This window comes from Phacochoerus africanus, chromosome X (genome assembly GCF_016906955.1).
Source record: "Phacochoerus africanus isolate WHEZ1 chromosome X, ROS_Pafr_v1, whole genome shotgun sequence".
NCBI classification, from domain to species: Eukaryota; Metazoa; Chordata; class Mammalia; order Artiodactyla; family Suidae; genus Phacochoerus; species Phacochoerus africanus.
The window spans coordinates 41,712,214-41,731,030 of NC_062560.1; the positions used below are offsets into that span (position 1 = coordinate 41,712,214).

Below are 18,817 nucleotides of genomic sequence, written 5' to 3' on the forward strand. Positions count from 1 at the left end.
TATATATATATATATATGACTGGGTCACTTTGCTGTCCAGCAGAAACTGGCACAACATTATAAATCAACTATCATTTAATTTTAAAAATGTTTAATAAACATTTGTACAAGCATGTTCAGAGCAGGTTTATTTATATTAGTCAAAAATTGTATCCATTAACAGGGGAAAGAATAAACAAATTGTAGTATACGCATACAATGGAATACTACTCAGAAATATAAAGGAATGAATTATTGATATGCCCAACAACATGGATAAATCTCAAAATAAGAAAATTCACAAAGAATATAGCCTGTATGATTCCATTTACATGAAATTCTAGAATAGGAAAATACCATCTATAGTGAAAAAAATCATAAAAGTGTTTGCCTTTTAAATGGGGGATGTAGTCAGGGATTGACTGAGATGGGGTGTGAGGGAACTTTCTGGGGGATGGTAATACCATGAGTCCTAACAGGGATTTGGATTGCATAGGTATATGCATTTGTCAAAATTCAGCAAATGTACACTTAAGGTTTGTGTATTTTATTGAATATAAAGTTTTCATCAGGAGTTTCCGTCGTGGTTCAGCGGAAACCAATCTGACTAGTATCCATGAGGATGCAGGTTTGATCCCTGGCCTCCCTCAGTGGGTTAAGGATCCGGCATTACCGTGAGCTGTGGTATAGGTTGCAGATGTGGCTCAGATCTGATGTTGCTGTGGCAGTGGCATAGGCCAGCAGCTACAGCTCTGATTAGACCCCTAGTCTGGGAAGCTCCATATGCCGTGGGTGTGGCCCTAAAAAGACCAAAAAAAAAAGGTTTCATCAAAAAAATGAATATTTAGAGGGAAGTAACTTACATCTGTGATTTTCTTTGAAATGCATCAAAGTTAAGATGGATTAATGGGTGGATAGAGGGGTGTATGAATGGAGAGATGCATGACGAAGCAAATATAGTAAAATATTAATGATATAATCTAAGCAGTGGGTATGTGGGTATTCACTGTTCAAAATTTGAAAGGATCAAATTTTCTCAATGTTTTAAAAAGTTCATAAAATGTTTGGGGAAAATAAATGGGTAAGACTTTGTTGCTAATTTGATGAGAATTTGAAAATTATAAAAACTATTCCATCCCAAATTTAATTTCAAAGCTCCGTAATTTTGTAACAAAAATATAAAATATTCCGGCTCATAATAGAAGAATTTTAAGTAAGCACATTAAAATTATTTTACTTTAATCAATAATAAGAGTAGAACATCAAATGGAACAACTCATATCCTGCTCTACGATTCTGAGACTCTTGACTTTTGTTCAGAACATTCTGCCAGCATTTGCCATTAGCTCTTTCTGGACACCAGAGCAAGGAAAAAAAAATGTTCACTGCTCTTTGCCCAGGCTTTTTGGTTTTATTTGCTTGAGCTTTATTTGTTTTATCTTTAAAAAAAATTTTTTTTACAATTGCTCATTGTTAAAAAAAGAAAATCAAAGAATAAGGCAGCTTGGTGTGTAGCCTGCTAGGATTTCTTCAAAGGATACACAATCCTTGAAATATTTATATAAATACACATGCACACATAATCTTCAGATTTCTGGCATAAATAGGATCGTATTTTTTTTTCCCACTGTACAGCAAGGGGATCAAGTTATCCTTACATGTATACATTACAATTACATTTTTTTCCCCACCCTTTGTTCTGTTGCAACATGAGTATCTAGACATAGTTCTCAATGCTATTCAGCAGGATCTCCTTGTAAATCTATTCTAAGCTGTGTCTGATAAGCCCAAGCTCCCAATCCCTCCCACTCCCTCCCCCTCCCATCAGGCAGCCACAAGTCTCTTCTCCACGTCCATGATTTTCTTTTCTGAGGAGATGTTCATTTGTGCTGGATATTAGATTCCAGTTATACGTGATATCATATGGTATTTGTCTTTGTCTTTCTGGCTCATTTCACTCAGGATGAGAGTCTCTAGCTCCATCCATGTTGCTGCAAATGGCATTATGTCATTCTTTTTTATGGCTGAGTCATATTCCATTGTGTATATATACCACATCTTCTGAATCCAATCATCTGTGGATGGACATTTGGGTTGTTTCCATGTCCTGACTATTGTGAATAGTGCTGCAATGAACATGCGGGTGCACGTGTCTCTTTTAAGTAGAGTTTTGTCCAGATATATGCCCAAGAGTGGGATTGCAGGGTCATATGGAAGTTCTATGTATAGATTTCTAAGGTATCTCCAAACTGTTCTCCATAGTGGCTGTACCAGTTGACATTCCCACCAACTGTGCAGGAGGGTTCCCTTTTCTCCACAGCCCCTCCAGCACTTGTTATTTGTGGATTTATTAATGATGGCCATTCTGACTGGTGTGAGGTGGTATCTCATGGTAGTTTTGATTTGCATTTCTCTTATAATCAGCGATGTTGAGCATTTTTTCATGTGTTTGTTGGCCATCTGTATATCTTCTTTGGAGAAATGTCTATTCAGGTCTTTTGCCCATTTTTCCATTGATTGATTGGCTTTTTTGCTGTTGGGTTGTATAAGTTGTTTATACATTCTAGAGATTAAGCCCTTGTCGGGTGCATCATTTGAAACTATTTTCTCCCATTCTGTAAGTTGTCTTTTTGTTTTCTTTTGGGTTTCCTTTGCTGTGCAAAAGCTTTTCAGTTTGATGAGGTCCCATGGGTTTATTTTTGCTCTAATTTCTATTGCTTTGGGAGACTGACCTGAGAAAATATTCATGATGTTGATGTCCGAGAGTGTTTTGCCTATGTTTTCTTCTAGGCGTTTGATGGTGTCCTGTCATATATTTAAGTCTTTCAGCCATTTTGAGTTTATTTTGGTGCATGGTGTGAGGGTGTGTTCTAGTTTCATTGCTTTGCATGCAGCTGTCCAGGTTTCCCAGCAATGCTTGCTGAATAGACTTTCTTTTTCCCATTTTAGGTTCTTGCCTCCCTTGTCAAAGATTAATTGACCATAGGTGTCAGGGTTTATTTCCGGGTTCTCTATTCTGTTCCATTGGTCTGTCTGTCTGTTTTGATACCAGTACCACACTGTTTTGATGACTGTGGCTTTGTAGTATTTCTTGAAGTCTGGGAGAGTGATGCCTCCTGCTTGGTTTTTGTTTCTCAGGATTGCTTTGGCGATTCTGGGTCTTTTGTTGTTCCATATAAATGTTTGGATTGTTTGTTCTAGTTCTGTGAAAAATGTCCTGGGTAATTTGATAGGGATTGCATTGAATCTGTAGATTGCTTTGGGTAATATGGCCATTTTTACAATACTGATTTTCCCAATCCAGGAACATGGAATATCTTTCCATTTCTTTACATCTTCTTTGATTTCTTTGATTAAAGTTTTATAGTTCTCGGCATATAGGTCCTTTACCTCCTTGGTCAGGTGTATTCCAAGGTATTTGATTTTGTGAGGTGCAATTTTAAAAGGTATCATATTTTTGTATTCCTTTTCTAATATTTCATTGCTGGTATACAGAAATGCAACTGACTTCTGAATGTTAATCTTATAGCCTGCTACTTTGCTGAATTTATTAATCAGTTCAAGTAGTTTTGGGGTTGAGTCCTTAGGGTTTTCTATGTATAGTATCATGTCATCTGCATACAGTGACAGTTTTATCTCTTCTCTTCCTATATGGATGCTTTTTATTTCTTTTGTTTGTCTAATTGCTGTGGCTAGGACTTCCAAAACTATGTTGAAGAGCAGTGGTGAGAGTGGGCATCCCTGTCTTGTTCCACATTTGAGTGAGAAGGCTTTCAGTTTTTCCCCTTTGAGTATTATATTTGCTGTGGGTTTATCATAAATGGCTTTGATTATATTCAGGAACGTTCCCTCTATACCCACTTTGGCGAGGGTCTTGATCATGAATGGACGTTGGACTTTGTCAAATGCTTCTTCTGCATCTATTGAGATGATCATATGATTTTTGACTTTTCTTTTGTTAATGTGGTATATGACGTTGATTGATTTGCATATGTTGAACCATCCTTGTGAACCTGGGATGAACCCTACCTGGTCATGGTGTATAATTTTTTTGATATGTTGTTGGATTCGGTTGGCTAAGATTTTGTTGAGAATTTTTGCATCTATATTCATCAATGATATTGGGCGATGGTTTTCTTTTTTGGTGGTATCTCTGTCTGGTTTTGGAATGAGGGTGATGGTGGCATACTCCCATGGTGGGAGTATTCCTTCTTCTTCCACCTTTTGAAAGAGTTTAAGGAGGATGGGCACCAATTCCTCTTTATATGTTTGATAGAATTCACCTGTGAAGCCATCTGGTCCTGGACCTTTATTTGTAGGGAGTGTTTTTATGACATCTTCAATTTCATTTCTAGTGATCAGTCTGTTCAGTTGGTCTGTTTCTTCTTGATTCAGTTTTGGCAGGCTGTAAGATTCTAGAAAATTGTCCATTTCTTCCAGATTGTCAAACTTGTTGCCATATAGTTGTTCATAGTATTCTCTTATGGTTTTTTTGTATTTCTGCTGTATCCGTTGTGATTTCTCCTTTTTCATTTATACTTTTGTTTATTTGGGTTCTTTCTCTCCTCTTTTTAGTGAGTCTGGCCAGGGGTTTGTCAATTTTGTTTACCTTTTCAAAGAACCAGCTCTTGGTTTTATTAATTTTCTCTATTGTTTTTGAATCTCTATTTTATTGATTTCTTCTTTGATCTTTATAATTTCCTTCCTTCTGCTGACTTTAGGTCTTTTTTGTTCTTTTTCTAGTTCATTTAGGTGGAGGGTTAAGTTGTCCATTTGGGATCTTTCTTCTTTTTTGAGAAAGGCCTGTATTGCTATAAATTTCCCTCTGAGCACTGCTTTCACAGCATCCCATAGATTTTGAGAGGTTGTGTCTTCATTATCATTTGTTTCAAGGTATTTTTTTTATTTCCTTCTTGATTTCCTCATTGACCCACTGGTTTTTTAGTAGCATGTTGTTTAGTCTCCATGTAGTAGGTTTTTTTCTCTTTCCTTTTCCCATGGTTGATTTATAATTTCATGGCATTGTGGTCAGAGAAGATAATTTCTATTGAGATAATTTCTATGCTCCTAAATTTATTGAGGTTAGCTTTGTGTCCCAATATGTGGTCGATTCTTGAGAATGTTCCATGAGCATTTGAGAAGAACGTGTATTCTGCTTTTTTTGTTTTTTGTTTTTTTGTCTTTTTTGTCTTTTTTGTTGTTGTTGCTGCTATTTCTTGGGCCGCTCCCGTGGCATATGGAGATTCCCAGGCTAGGGGTTGAATCGGAGCTGTAGCCACCGGCCTACGCCAGAGCCACAGCAACGCGGGATCCGAGCCGCATCTGCAACCTACACCACAGCTCACGGCAACGCCGGATCGTTAACCCACTGAGCAAGGGCAGGGACCGAACCCGCAACCTCATGGTTCCTAGTCGGATTTGTTAACCACTGCGCCACGACGGGAACTCCATATTCTGCTTTTTTTGGATGTAGTGTCCTGAAGATATCAATTAAGTCTAACTTTTCTATTGTTTCCTTTAGGATCTCTGTTGCTTTATTGGTTTTCTGTCTAGAGGATCTGTCCACTGATGTGAGGGGGGTATTAAGGTCTCCTACGCTGATTGTATTCTCATCAATATCTCCCTTTATGTCTGTTACTATTTGTTGTATGTATCTGGGTGCTCCTATATTTGGGGCATATATGTTGACGACAGTAACATCCTCTCCTTGGATGGATCCCTTAATCATTAAGTAGTGTCCTTCTTTGTCTTTCTTTATGTCTTTTGTTTTAAAGTCTATTTTGTCTGATATGAGTGTTGCAACTCCTGCTTTTCTGTCACGTCTATTGGCGTGAAATATTTTTCCCCACCCTTTCACTTTCAATCTATATGTATCCTTTGTCCTAAGGTGAGTTTCTTGTAGGCAGCATATTGAAGGTTTTTGCCTTTTTATCCACTCAGCCAGTCTGTGTCTTTTGATTGGGGCATTCAGTCCATTGGCATTTAAGGTGATAATTGATAGATGATTATTTATTGCCATTTTGAACCTCGTGTTCCAGTTGATTCTATGGTTCTCCATTCTTCCTTTCTTTTTTTTTTTTTTGGTTGAATGGTCTCCTGTTATTATCTGCTTGAGTTTTTTGGGTTTTTTTTTTCTTTTTTTGCGAATGCAATATTTGGTTTTGGCTTGTGGTTGTCCTGTTTTTTAAGTATGCTAACCCCTTCCTATAATTGTGTGTTTTAGCCTGATGGTCCTGTAGGTTCAAACACTTCATTACTATATTAAAATTAAGAAGAGAAACATACAAACAAACAAAAAGGGTTATTTATTTCCTAACATCCCTTGCCCACATTTTATGATTTTGATGACTTTTTTCTTTTTTTCTTTTTAATTTTATTTTGTTTGAAGCATGTTCATGATTAAATCTGTATGCTGGCTTATTTGAGTGACTGCTCTCTGATTGCGGTTTCCTCAGTCCTAGATCTTCCTCTTCTTCTTTTTTTTTTCTTTTCTTTTTTTCTTCCCTTTCCTTCTTTTCTTTTTGGTTTAGAGAAGCCCTTTCAGTATTTCTTTTAGCTTGGGTTTTGTGTTGCTGTATTCTTTTAGTTTTTGTTTGTTGGAAAAAATTTTTATTTCCCCTTCTATTTTAAATGATATTCTTGCTGGATAGAGTATTCTAGGTTGCATATTTTTTTCCTTTGAGCACTTTAAATATCTCTTGCCATTCCCTCCTGGCCTGTAGTGTTTCTGTAGAGAAATCAGCTGATAATCTTATGGGGGTTCCCTTGTAGGTAACATTCTGCTTTTCTCTTGCTGCCTTTAGGATCCTCTCTTTATCACTAACTTTTTCCATTTTTATTATGATGTGTCTTGGTGTGGGTCTATTTGGGTTCAATTTGTTTGGGGCCCTCTGTGCTTCCTGTATCTTGAACTCAGTATCCTTTAGATTTGGGAAGTTTCCAGCAATAACTTCTTCAAATATATTTTCCATTCCCTTATCTTTTTCTACTCCTTCTGGAATTCCTATTATGTGTAGATTGGCCCACTTTATATTATCCCATAGGTCTCTTATATTGCTTTCCTGTTTTTTGATTTGGTTTTCTGTCTGTTGACCTGATTGGGTGATTTCCATTATTCTATCTTCCACATCACTAATTCGTTCTTCTGCATTATTCATTCTGGTTTTTACTGCCCTTAGTTCAGTTTGTATCTCTGTAAATGAATGTTCTAGTTTTTCTTGGCTCCTCCTTATATTTTCTAGTTCCTTTCGGAGGGTATCTGCATTACTGTTCATATCTTCTCTTAATTCCTTCAGTATTTTCACTATTTCTCTTTTGAACTCCAGGTCTGTCAGACTGCAGAGATCTGTTTCCTTGTTGACTGTTTTAGGTGAGTTCTCCTGTTGGTTTGACTGGGGGTGGTTTCTCAGCTTCTTCATCTTGCTTGTTGTTTTCTTTTTCCTGAGGGAGTTGTACTCTCCGTGACCGGGCAGTGTTTGCCTTATCACTGTCATGGAATGTTTCCTGAGGGCTGGCGTTGTTGGTCAGTCTTTTTTGAGGCAGTATGGCTTTTCTGGAGTGTTGATGGGGCTAACAGGGTCTCTTTGAAGCAAAGGAGGACTTCCTGAGGGCAGACAGGACTGGGAGGTCCACACCACGATAGTAGCAGATTTCACTCGGTCAGGCAGAGCTTGCTCTGGTGTTTTTAGGCTGTGGGGTTCTTGCAGGAGGTTGGCGGTGTTGGGCAGCTGTTCCTCAGGAGTGCAGGACCCCCTAGGATCATATTATATAGACTTCTGAATTTTGCTTTAGCTACAAAACAGCATGATATATATATGGTAGCCATTAGTGCTGTTTACCTAACATCTGGTTTCCCTCTTTCTTCTGAACATATGGGTGGAGCCATATGACTAGTACTGGCCAATGAACAAAGAATGTAAATGATACACATTCCTTCCCAGATAAGAATTTATTGGGCTTAAACTTCCAACATTCTCTCTCTGGTACACAGAGAGTAGTGGCTGTTTTGTAAGCTTCAGTTCCTGAGTGGCTCCTAGAAACAAAGCTCCCCCTGATAACATCAATGGATACACAGAGTAAACAAGAAATAACCTTCATTGATTTAACTCCCTGAGACTTGGGGTTAGTTGTTACTGCAGCATTACTTAACCAATCCTGACTGATACACTGAACATTTCCTCAGGTATGCCTATTTGGTCTGTCTCATTCTTTCTAATGGCTAAACAGTACTGTCTTAAACCAATGCAACAGAACTTGTCCAACTACTCCCCTATTGCTGGGCATTTGATTTTTCCAACATTTTGCTATTACAAAGTTTGCTGTAATAAATATCACTTGTGTGCACACACACATTCACAGACACATCTATTACAATCAACTTGTCAAAATTTTTCAGAATAAAAAGTTTCTAAAGTGCAATGACTAGGTAAAGGGGCTTAAGTATTAGATACTGCTAACTGCCCTCCAAAATGCTGAATCAATTTAAACTCCTATCAATAGAAAATGCGGAGTTCCCGTCGTGGCACAGTGGTTAACGAATCCGACTAGGAACCATGAGGTTGTAGGTTCGGTCCCTGCCCTTGCTCAGTGGGTTAATGATCCGGCATTGCCGTGAGCTGTGGTGTAGGTTGCAGATGCGGCTCGGATCCCGCGTTGCTGTGGCTCTGGCGTAGGCCGGTGGCTACAGCTCTGATTTGACCCCTAGCCTGGGAACCTCCATATGCCGCAGGAGCGGCCCAAGAAATGGCAAAAAGACAAAAAAAAAAAAAAGAAAAAAAAGAAAATGCAAGTACCTATTATCCCACATGCTCATCTGGAGTCAGATATATTATTCTTTTTAAATGTCACCAATATAATATGTGGAAATTATATTTCACTGTTGTTTCCGCTTGCATGGTTACTGGCTGCTTTTCATAGGTTTAAAGGTTATTTGTACTGCTTCTGAGAATTGTTTATTCCTGTCCTTAACCTGTATTTGTCTGTTGATTTTATAGGAGTTTTTCATAAATCCTTATGGTCAATACCATGGTTCTTAGGCTGGTTGTAAATATTTTCTCTCAGTCTGTCCTTTGTCTTTTAAGTTTGTTTACAGTGTTCTTTGCTATAGAGAAATAGAAAATCTTCCTGAAGTCAACACAGTCAAATTTGCCTTTATGGTTTTTGGAAGCTATGCCCTACCACAAAACAAAAATGTATTACAGGTCTCCTAATCAACTGTCACTAAAATCTTTATTATTAATCCATTCTTTGTCTGCTGATTTGAAAATTTCTCCATACCTTAGAATAAAGTCCATAAAAAAGGAGTCTTTATGGGCTCTATTCTCTACTTCACTGATATTTTAGTTTATTCCTCTATTAGTACATTAGTGTTTTCAAATATCTCTAAATTATATAAAATATAGTATCTAGACTTTAATATTCTTCATTTTCAACATTTTTTAATCCCTGATTTTTGAGGGAGCTCATAATCAATAAGTCAATTTTTCTCCCCTAACTGTGTGAAATAAAACCAAATCTAGCAATAGCAACAACAAGAACTCACATCGTAATTCTGATTAGAACTGCTTCAAATCTTGATTATTTTGGACAGATCAGAGTTTTCAAAATAGTGTTTTCCCATTCAGAGATATATTTAAGTTTTGAAATTGTATTCATTTTAGCTTTACACACTTCTTGTCCAATTTATCCCAGAGTATTTCGTAATTTTTGTTCTATAGGGAATAGCATCCCCTATCACCTAACATTTCCTAACTGTTTATTACTAGTATAGAGTAAAATTATTGGTTTTTTGCTTTTTTTTTTTTTTTTTTTTTTTTTTTGCTTTTTAGGGCCACACCCATGGCATATGGAAGTTCCTGGGCTAGGGTCTGAATCAGAGCTGGCGCTGGCCACAGCCACAGCCATAACCACACCAGATCTGAGCTGAGTCCACAACCTACACCACAGCTCACAGCAACACCAGATCCTTAACCCACTGAGTGAGGCCAGGGGTTGAACCCACGTCCTCATGCATACTAGCCAGGTTCGTAACCCAGTAAGCCACAACAGGAACTCCCAAAACTACTGCTTTTTCTGTAGTTTTCCTGTGTTTCGCTACTCTCCTGAATATTCTTAATACTTCTGACCATTTTTAAATTGAGTCTCTTGGATTTTTAGATAGACAATCACATTTAGGTTCTAATTTAAAAATCAGTCTTCGGTTCTATTTTTTTTTTTGTCTTTTTTTTTTAGCTATTTCTTGGGCCGCTCCCGCGACATATGGAGGTTCCCAGGCTAGGGGTCGAATCGGAGCTGTAGCCACTGGCCTACACCAGAGCCACAGCAACGCGGGATCCGAGCCGCGTCTGCAACCTACACCACAGCTCACGGCAACGCCGGATCGTCAACCCACTGAGCAAGGGCAGGGACCGAACCTGCAACCTCATGGTTCCTAGTCGGATTCGTTAACCACTGCACCACGACGGGAACTCTCAGTTCTATTTTTTAAGGCTATTTACATAGTGATTCCCTAATGTCTATTTCCGATATACCTAGGATAATCAAATAATGGAATTTAATGGCTGGAGGGAACCTTATAATGATCTAATCCAAGAGTTACCTAGTCAAGTACCTACTGGGATATGCAAGGAAGATAAATGGGAGAAAGTATAAGACAACAAGGAATTGGACTGGTTATAAATGGAGAGAACAGGCACTGTCCGAGGAAGACAGCTGCCTCTCACCCCCAACTTACTGTTGACATGGAAAAATGTAGGCCCAGTTTCTATTTTTTAAGAAGTCAGAAATATAGATTTTTTTAATGTTTAAACTCCTAATTAAAAAAAAATTAAGTAAAAGCCAAACAAAACACAATCGCCAGCTATCAATCCATAAATTTGAAGCTAATCCAATGCTTTCATTTAAGGCAATTTAAACTCAAAGGTGTGTCAGAGACTGCAAAAGTAGTGGAGCATAGGAGATGACTTTGTGTTTTGTTTAGCCGCTTGGGTGGATCAGAACAATGTTTGCAAAGTGCTAAAACTAGGCCAATGTTTTCTTGGTTTGGTTACAAACCAGTTTAGTCCCTAATACTGACATTTTATGCCCCCTGTTTGGCTCATCTTGGCTTGGATTTGCTATCACGGCAATTGCAAAGGGTACCTTTTTTTTTTTTTTTTTTTAATTTTGGCTGTGCCTGAGGCATGTGGAGGTTCCCGAGCCAGGGATCAAACCCATGCCACAGCAGCAGCCAGAGCCACATCAGTGACAATGCTGGATCCTTAACCCACTGAGCTATCAGGGAACTCCAAGGGTACCTTTTAAATCACCCATCTGTGTATTTGGGGAAATTATCACATTAGAGTCTCTGTCACCCCAACATGGAAGTCAGAGCTCAATTTCCCAGACTTCCTTACAGTTGGAAACACTCACACGAGACTTTCACTTGGAAGGGATTAACAGGAGCAAACCTGCTAGGTGTTTGGTGTCAGAGTGGTCCAGCTTTCAGGGGTAGCAAAGGGCATGAGGTTGCCCAAAGCAGTGGTAGTGATGGCTGTGGCAAAGCCATTGGCAGCGGTGCAAATGTAGCAATGAGTGTGGGTGGTGCTGTAACAGAGGCCACTTTCTCATCAGACAAGTTCTGCAGCCCAGTTCCGGGCACTGTTCCTAGAATTTAGCCTCAAGCTTGTTTCTTCAGCTTTTCCAAAGATACTGTGAACCACCCAGGATCCTTTTAATAAATTCCTTTCCTCCTTAACTAGCCAGAGAGGATTCTGCTTTTTAAAACTAAGCCCTCACCAATACAAACAACACCATCAGGCAATGACAGAATCAAATCAAAGATCTCGGTCTTTTTGATTCCCAGGCCAGTATTTTTTTCCATGACATCACATTATTTATATTTAATGCTTTTAGGAAGGTTCAAAATGCTGTTTTCAAAAATGTATGCTGAGGCTCACATCTTAAAGATATGGTATGGACACTATCAAAGTGTCTATTTGGTTCATGATGGGAATACATGTTTGAATGCTTTGGGAATTTGTTTTTATTTCTATTCATTTCTAGTCACAGACTAGTGGCTTCCTTAAAAGATGTTAGACTTATTAGAAAAGCACCAGGAACAATGTACACAGAGTTGTTCAAAAAAAGATAGAGCAAAACCACATAAAAGGAGAGATAATTGTCTGAGATAAAGCAGGATGAGATCATTACAATGTTCTAAGCATTAAATTTACAATCTTCCTTGAAGTAAAGGACAGTAATGGGGTGGACTACATGAATGTTTCCCAACCTTCATCCACCAGCGATGACGTCTACTTTCCACCTTCACAGCCTCCAAGATTTTAAATGATTTCTTCCAACTTTATTTATGTTTTCAATGACCACATCAAGAGTAAATGCACAACTTATGGAACTACCAAAAACAGGACATAGCGTCTTCCTACTACTGTATTTTTTTTTTTTTTTTGGTGCACCCACAGCCTATGGAAGTTCTCAGGCCAGGGATTGAACCCATGCCACAGCAGCGACCTGAGCCACAGCACTGACAAGGATGGATCCTTAACCCACTGCACCACAAGGGAACTCCAGATTCCTACTGCTATTTTTTTTTTTTTTGTCTTTTTGCTATTTCTTTGGGCCACTCCCGCGGCATATGGAGGTTCCCAGGCTAGGGGTTGAATCGGAGCTGTAGCCACCAGCCTAAGCCAGAGCCACAGCAACACAGGATCCGAGCCGCGTCTGCAACCTACACCACAGCTCACGGCAACGCCGGATCGTTAACCCACTGAGCAAGGGCAGGGACCGAACCCGCAACCTCATGGTTCCTAGTCGGATTCGTTAACCACTGCGCCACGATGGCAACTCCCCTACTGCTATTTTTGATGACTATTTCAAATTATTGCAACTACCGGGTAAAGGGTTTTCCTTTTCTAGTATCCACTATGCACTACAGTTTGCTACAATAAGAATTTTATATACACGACCAGATTTATTCATCACAACAGCTCTGTGCAGTAGGTATTATTATCATCCCCATTTTGTAGGTGAAAACATTGTTCAGCAACTTACTCAAAGCCACCAGGCCAACAAAGGGCAGGGCTGAGATCTGGAGACAAGTCTGCCAGTCTAAAATCAGGTCTATTTACTACAGTATGCCACCTCTCTCAGAAAGAATTTTAATTTTACGAGAAAGAAAATTTCCTTGCAGCTCTAAATCTCAGAAGGGATGCATTACATGGTTGCTCACAGGAAAAACCCCTGATCCTGCAACTCATCCTGGGGGCTGAGGAAGAACTGGATAATAGTTTACTGCATGTTATTGAGGCCCGAGACACTGGGTGCTGGAGCTCTTTGGGAAAGACTCGAGGGTGAACTGGGCATGGGTCCTGTCCTCTGAGGCTCCCCCCAGGTAGGGGAGAGACGTGAGCATCAGGCACAAAGAAGATCAAAATACACGCAGGCTACATGGGGCAGGGGTCATCTCTGATGGGGAGATCAAGGCTCGGGGAGGTGGCTAGAGGGAGGGAGTGGCCACATCTGCCCTGGCACGGGGCCCTCGCTGTTGCTGTTGTGGGTGGTTCAGAGTCCAGGGCCCACATCAGGAAGCCTCAGCCTGCCCGTGTTCCCAATTGCAGGAAACACCAGCCCTGCCAAGCCTAGTCCCTGCCTGGCTCCCTGCTGAAATCTGTGCCGCTGGTGTGGAGGCTCTGAGAAGGGCTCATGGCACTCTCTTCACTAACAATCAACAGGCCAATCTGATGGACCAGGAAAAAAGGGTCCCGGAGAAAAGAGGCCCAGCCTGGAGGCAGAACCGGTGACCCCCCCCCCCCCCAAGGCAGAAGAGACACACTCCCTCCCCAAACTGCCTTCTGCTTTCACCTGTCTCTGCATTCCTTCAGGTCACCTTTGAGGCAAATATCTCGGGAAGGCCCACAAGTTAATCCATTAGTCCATCATCAACCTATTAGCCTGCAAGGTTTCCCTAAGAAGACGAGCAAATCTCTGAGAAAAAAGCAAACGTCCAGGGCTTGGACCACTGCCCAGGGCAGCAAGCCCAGGCTCTGAGCCCCCAGGTACATACTGAGAGGGACGTGCATGGAAGCAGGGGAGAGAACCAGGGCTGCAGAGGTGAAGCCCCGAGGCCTATGCTGCTATCCTGCCTCTGCCTGCCCCGCTTTACTATTTCAGTGCACAAATTTGTTTTTGTTTTTGTTTTTGTTTTTTTGTCTTTTGTCTTTTCTAGGGCCGCACCCACAGCATATGGAGGTTCCCAGGCTAGAGGTCGAGTCGGAGCTGTAGCCGCTGGCCTACACCACAGCCACAACAACAAGGGATCTGAGCCACGTCTTTGACCTACACCACAGCTCACAGCAACGCCGGATCCTTAACCCACTGAGCAAGGGCAGGGATCGAACCCGCAACCTCATGGTTCCTAGTTGGATTCATTAACCGCTGAGCCACGATGGGAACGCCTATGAAAATGAACAAATTTGAAAAGGGAACATTTTATAGGTATAATTAACCACCTACATTTTAAGGGTTTCGGAACGTCAGGGCCTGGAGGGGGCCTTAGAGAGCACTGTATGGACAAAAGCGTGAGGTGCAGGTAGGTGAAGTGAATTGCCCAAGTCACCTGACTTGTGAGGGTCAGGGACTAGCTCGCCCTGATGCCCCGACAGTCAGAGACAGATTTCCTTTCCCCTGGCAAGGTAATCAATTATTTACTTGTTTGCTGCAAACTTTAGACAGTGTTCCTTGAGAAATAGGACCATTCATTAAATTATTCAACAAACATCTATTGTACTTGGCAGGCACTGGTTGTGGAGGCAGGGAAGTAAACAAATAACTCAAGAGGGGCTACCAGTGGATAAGACACGAAGAGCACTTAGCACGATGTATGGTGCAGAGTAAGTGCTCGATACATGGTGACGTCTACAAAGGAAAACTCTTCGAGTCAGATGGCAACAAGGGCAGAGAGGTGGACAAGGCTGGGATCATGACCCAACTCTCACTAAACACTAGAAGGGCGGGATGGGCCCTAGAGCAAAGGAACGACATGCTCGGATTTTAGGAAGATGGCTCTGGCAGAGCTTCAGAGGATGAAAATTAGGAAAAGGAGAGTAGTCGCGTAGCTCTCAAGAGAGTCCAAGTGAACAGATGAAACGCTGAACTGCAACAGTGAAGCTGCAGATGGAGATAGGTGTTTAGGAAGTGCAGTTTCAAGAGGCTGGGAGAGGTTGAGGTAGGGGGAGGGGAAAGACAAGGCAGACCCGGGCCTGGGCCCCCGTGGACAGGTGTGGTGGCCTTTACCAAGATAAGGGTCCCTGGCTACAACTTTATGGGAGAAGAAAATGAGATCAAGTTAGAGAAAATTATTTTGGGACGCCTAAGGGACAGCCAAAGGGGAGATATGCCGGAGGTGTTTGTGTTTCCAGATCTATAGGTCAGCAAACACGTCTGAGCCTGGGGAATTAAGGCTGGAGAAAAAGAAGTGATGACACTGGAAACAGAGTCGCATCACTCAAGGCCCTGCTGACTGCAATGAAGTATTTGGATCTTAGTGTAAGAATGATGACATGCCACTGCGGGGTTAAGCCAGGTAGAGTCTGATCTGATTTTCATCTTAAGGAATTTCTGGCTGGGAGAGGGTCTAAATATCTGTAGTTGGTTCTTTCTGAGCATCTGGGGCCTTGCGGTCACCCTGCAGTCACACAGTGTGGCCGTCCTTTATTCCACCCACAGTTAGGGTCAGGCCTCTGTCCACAGAGCAACTTTTCCTCCTCAGATCTCCTGCCTGACCTAAGTGCTGCCCCCAAAGCCCCAAGAACTCACTAAAGTGTCTCCGACAGCCTTTGCTAGAGCGCTAGGAGAATGGATGCTTTGGTGAAAGAACACCAAATAATAAAAGGAAACCACTCCTCATTTCTGATGGAAATTCGTTTTCTCCTCCACTGCTCTCCATTAGTCCACGGCCTGAGCGATTGTCTTTGCTCTTTACCCAGTCTCCATTTATTTTCCAAAAGGCCATGAACATGTGTACCGCGATGAGCTATAAGAAAGAACTATAAATTCTCATTGATCCCAGAAGCTTGGGGATTCTAAACAGTAAAAATACGTCCTCTGACTGCTGCTCTCAAAAGAACACTTCGGAGACACAGAAGAGCTTTGTTAACACGACAAATGAGCTCTGGGGACCCTCTGGGCCTAAGGGTGGGCGCAGGTATTGATGCACTAGGCAACTTCAGACACAAAGTCAGAGAGACCTCCTGCCACCCTCTCTTGGGCGCACGTCTTCATGTCTCAGCCGCATCTTGACTGCATCAAGCCGGGTTTCCTACATAGCTTTCAGCCACTATTGTTTTTAGGAGCCAGAAGTCTCAGCCTAAAGAGAAAGTCCCCTTTGTTCTCCATCCATGATTTAATTTACATTCTCCTGAACGCTCCATTCACTTTCTTTTCAGGCTAAGAAGTCTTGCAATTGTACCAGACCCTGAATGTGAATTTCCCTGTGTTTCTGCTGTTTGGAAATTTGCCTAGGTCAGTCACTGGACAGTCCTAAAATTCAGCTCGACCTTAGAGAAAATCTTTATTGTTCATGATTTCTTATAATATTTCTAGCCACTGTCAGTTTCCCCTCGATTTCTACACTTTTAGGTCTTTAAAAATACAGAGACGGGTGTGAGCGTGCATACACAAAGATTCACACACATCACCTTCTCCCTGATAATTGGCGAAGGTTCCACTCTCTCTTCCAGCTGGATCACATTCTTAGGGCAATGGTGCTCAGATTTCAGAGGGGTGCTCTGGGCTCCACCGTTTTCGGCCTTTCTCGCTCAGATGTATCCTTCCTGGCCCTGCCCTGATTCTTCAACACCATGCATGATTCACAGGACACTGTGCCTTACTATGCTTTCGTCTTTCTGTTCTCCCGCCATGAACTTCTTTTACTTGCAAATGCATAAAACCTGAAATGGGCAAAACTTGATCGCAAAGTAATACGAATGTAAGGAAATACCAATACTTCATAAAAAGTGTGTAGGAAATTAATTAGGAAACGCTAGGGAAGAAATCGTTCTTTCTGTTCTTCGGACACTCCTGAGAAGCAAAAAGGTTCCTGCTAGCAGAGCATGGCTTACCTGAAGGTATTATAATCCACCATCTTCGTGTGCTTACAGTCAGCGGCTGTAAACACCTGCTTGAGCTCTCTGGATTTTGATTCCTCTTCTTTTACCTTTTGTAGGGCAAGTTTAATGTTGCTCCTAGGAAACTGGAAGGGAGAAAAGAAAAATATTTAAGACAGGGACTCAATCTTTCTGATGGCCAGCACAGACTGCATACTGTGAACCTGGACTTAGCTGGGGACATCTTTCCATAGAGACCAGCACACACAGAGAAGACACGACTAGATTTGGACCTCTTCAGCTAAGGCTCTAGAACAACAAGTGACATTAGCAAAGGCCCAGATCAGAGAGAAATGAGCTTAAGGGACAGCAGGCCACAGGAATCAGAAAAGAGCCCCTACTCCTACCTTAGCCTCCTCCCCTTAACCCTTGGACATTGACCCTAATGGAGACAATGGGGATCCAAAATTGAATAAGAGAACCTCCACTTTTTTCCAGCTCTTTAGAGTGGGCGCTCTAGAACTGCTGGCCACCAGGCGATACACGGAGCAGAGCGAGCCTGGGTACCAAGGGTCTACATGCACTGCAGTCCGCTTACGCTCACTCCCCAGGCAGCCCTCGGTTCCCGTCTCCTACACCGTGATTTGGTTTTCGACTCTGGAAGAATATGTCTCATTTGATCCAGTAAAGCATAAGGCTGTAACAAATTACAGTGAGGAGCTAAAAAAAAGGAGAAGACTAAATACAAAAATAAAAACATTGATGGTATCTTAGTATAAAGCTCCCTCTCTGCCACCAGGGGGGCCGGCACCTTCTGCAGCCCCCCCATTCCCTCCCTTTTTTTGCATTTCCTTTAATCTCTTTCCATAATAGGATCTATTAGCTCTTTCGAAAAGACTCCCCAGGCTGGTATTAATCTTTCTCTGCTTTAGAACATCCCTGTTAAGGGTAGCTTTAAAATAATGAATGCACTTTTCATTTGGGATGCTAATACCAGATAATGTCCTACACTGCTTTTATCTTCCTAAAAGGAGAAAAGCCCTTTATGTCTCTCTAATATATATATGCATCTATTTATCTATCTATACACACATACACATATTTATATGTGTGTATATGACATATAATGTATATATTATATATATTTGTGCTATATATATTTTATATTACAGTACAGTTTTTATACATGTATTTTATTATATATATTCATGCTGTATATATCTTTTATTTAAAGTACAGGTTTTATATATATATAATTACATATATATTCATGCTATATATATTTATATATATATATTTTTTTAACATTAAAGTACAGGTGGAGTTCCCGTCGTGGCACAGTAGAAACAAATCTGAGTAGGAACCATGAGGACGCGGGTTTGATCCCTGGCCTCACTCAGTAGGTTATGGATCTGGCATTGCCGTAATCTGTGGTGTAGGCCGAAGATGTGGCTCGGATCCTGCCTGGCTGTGATTATGGCAAAGGCTGGCAGCTATAGCTCCAACTGGACCCCTAGCCTGGGAACCTCCATATGCCACAAGTGCAGCCCTAAAAAGCAAAACAAACAAACAAACAAAAAAACTGTTCTTTAAACAAAAAAAGAAAAAAATTTAAAATACAGGTTTTCCCCGTGTTCAAAAATAAAGCTCTAATTTACAATAGCTACTGTAAATTGTACACTGACTGAGCTTGCCATAGGCCACATAAAGCTAAGCACTTAAAACACATCATGCATCTC

At 41.1% G+C, this 18,817-nt stretch overlaps 1 protein-coding gene across 1 annotated transcript in view; it reads right to left on the reverse strand.

Annotated features, from left to right (window-relative positions):
- EFHC2 (EF-hand domain containing 2) overlaps window positions 1–18,817 on the reverse strand; it is a 189,125-nt gene that overhangs the window by 66,484 nt on the left and 103,824 nt on the right. The window contains exon 11 of the mRNA XM_047765634.1: window positions 17,094–17,224. Within this exon, the coding sequence (XP_047621590.1) occupies window positions 17,094–17,224 (131 nt within the window). The remainder of the gene's footprint in view (window positions 1–17,093; window positions 17,225–18,817) is intronic.